The sequence below is a fragment of the Impatiens glandulifera genome, chromosome 1 (genome assembly GCF_907164915.1).
Source record: "Impatiens glandulifera chromosome 1, dImpGla2.1, whole genome shotgun sequence".
Taxonomy (NCBI): domain Eukaryota; kingdom Viridiplantae; phylum Streptophyta; class Magnoliopsida; order Ericales; family Balsaminaceae; genus Impatiens; species Impatiens glandulifera.
The window spans coordinates 110,989,742-110,991,849 of record NC_061862.1 but is presented as its reverse complement, the minus strand read 5'-3'; the positions used below and the strand labels follow the sequence as shown (position 1 = coordinate 110,991,849).

Genomic DNA, 2,108 nt, shown 5'->3' with positions numbered 1-2,108 from the left:
AAGACAAAGAAAAATTTAAAAGACAAATGAAGAGATCAAGGGAGCTTAAAATAGAGCTACTTTCTTGATCTTAGAGGAGAGGCTACGAGCGAAACTCCTAAGAAAATCTTGAGACACCTTAACAAGAGTTTAAAAAAATGGGGCAACCTAGGGGTGTGAGAATAGAAATATCAAGGCAGGGCCGGCTATTAGGGTGGGCAATATGGGCCACCGCCCAGGGCCTTAAAATTAAGAAGGCCCAAAAAACAATTATGTAGTATTATAAAAAAAAATTATGTTTTATGTTTCTTTCTACTTGGCTCTCTCTCTCTAAAATCCTTCTCTCAATCTCTCAATAGTGACTCAAAAGTTTAATTAGATCTTTGAAATCCTTTTTTCAACAAAGACTCAAAGTTTAATTAGATTGAAGCAGGGAACATTTGATCGAAGGTGGCCGCTGCGCTGGGATTGGGAAGGTGGGTGGGGATTCGGCCATTCAGGAACATTTGATCGAAGTTAATGTAATTAATGGTTAGTAGTAGAAGACAGTAGTTTATCATTTCGACTTTGTTTAGTTTTTAGATAATGCCTCCCACTCATAAATGTGAATCTAGTTATGACAAACTTAAAAAGAAGAAACAAATAACAGAGTTGATAAATTCTCAAAGGGGAGCTTTGGACAAATATGTTATGAAAGAAACTCAAATTCCAGTTGAAAATGAATCTGATGATGTTGAAACTATGGAAACGAATGAGAATGACAATGATAATGTTGAGAATCATGATAATGATGGTGTTGTGTGTAGTAGAGACACAAATACTAGTGAAACTTGTAATTACCTTGACATATTTGATCCAAGAAGATGGGATGGTATTGATGCTAAAATGATTGAACTGTTAGTGTTAGAGGGTCCCAAAAGAGATTTAAACATTGTCAATGGGCCTCTTGATAAAGATAATAGACGATTTTCTTCAAATTTGTATACTAGAGTGTTACCAAATGGAGAGAAGTTTGATAGGAACTGGCTTGTTTACTCAAATGATCTTGATAAAGTGTTTTGTTTTTGCTGTAAAATATTTAGAAAAGGGGTGGGTAAGGGTGGATTAACATGTGAAGGCTTTGACACTTGGAAACATGTTAATATGAGACTTAAAGTTCATGAGGCGAGTAAGGAATTGAAATTGAAATTTTTTTTCTAAGTTAAAATTGTTGAAGTCTTATTTGTGTTCCACATGAATGCTGCAAGAAAGGCTTAATGGATTGGCATTTATAAGTATTGAAAATGAGCTATTGGATGAAATACAATATGAAGAGTTGATTGATGATTTTGCTGGAATGAGTGCTAGAAGACTAGCTCTTTTCAAATAAAAATTATGAACTTTTTGTATGTTGTTATTTTATGTCTAAACTTTCGTAAATCGAATATTGTTATCTTTTTGATATTATAAGAATTATATTTTTTTTTCTTATTAAATATTGTTTTTGAATTCAAAATTTAGGCCACAAATCTTAGATCGCCTAGGGCCCCAAAAATGAACGAAACGGCCCTGTATTAAGGTGTCTTACACAATGATCTTTTTATAATTAAAGAGAACTAGCATGACACCCTTCAATCATGGCTTCCCGCTTCCATTCAAAATGCTTACAATTGGAATCAAACTCGTAACCTTATGGTCTCTTAAGCTAAATCTTACCACTGGATACTTTAGTGGGTTCATCTTACACAATGATTTAGGTGGTGTTTATATAGGGAATTATTAGGGAAACCCTAGGGCCTGAGACTCAACTATAACTATCCTTTTTAACATGTCAAAATGTTTTAATAGAAGAAATCTCTAATTGATATGTCATTAAATTAAATGACATGTCATTAAATTAAATGACATGTCAATTTCTGACCATGGTATTAAAGAATCACTTGATTTTGATGTCATGACTTTGTCATTTTAATTAATTTTTTTTATAATTCAAAAGAATAAGTCTTTTAAACTCCTCCTCCTTGCTCATGGCTAAAGGATCCTAGAAGCTTCCACCACCTTCTTTTGGGTTGGGTCTTAGATCATGAGTTAGTTCATGGTTGGGTCACCGGTTGGGCTCCTCGGTTAGACTCATTCCTTGACTTTGACTT

The 2,108-nt window shown here is 33.8% G+C and overlaps 1 protein-coding gene across 1 annotated transcript; it reads left to right on the top strand.

Annotated features, from left to right (window-relative positions):
- Window positions 1–564: 564 nt before the first annotated feature.
- On the top strand, window positions 565–1,348 carry LOC124940396 (zinc finger MYM-type protein 5-like). Its single transcript, XM_047480913.1, has 2 exons — window positions 565–1,147; window positions 1,227–1,348. Exons 1-2 carry the CDS (start codon window positions 565–567, stop codon window positions 1,346–1,348), a joined length of 705 nt encoding a protein of 234 aa, XP_047336869.1.
- The last annotated feature ends 760 nt before the right edge of the window (window positions 1,349–2,108 follow it).

Coding starts and splice junctions, on each gene's coding strand:
- LOC124940396 (XM_047480913.1), top strand. CDS start 565: ATGCCTCCCACTCATAAATGTGAATCTAGTTATGACAAACTTAAAAAG. Junction 1,148..1,226: donor ACTTAAAGTTCATGAGGCGA/GTAAGGAATTGA, acceptor GAATGCTGCAAG/AAAGGCTTAATGGATTGGCA.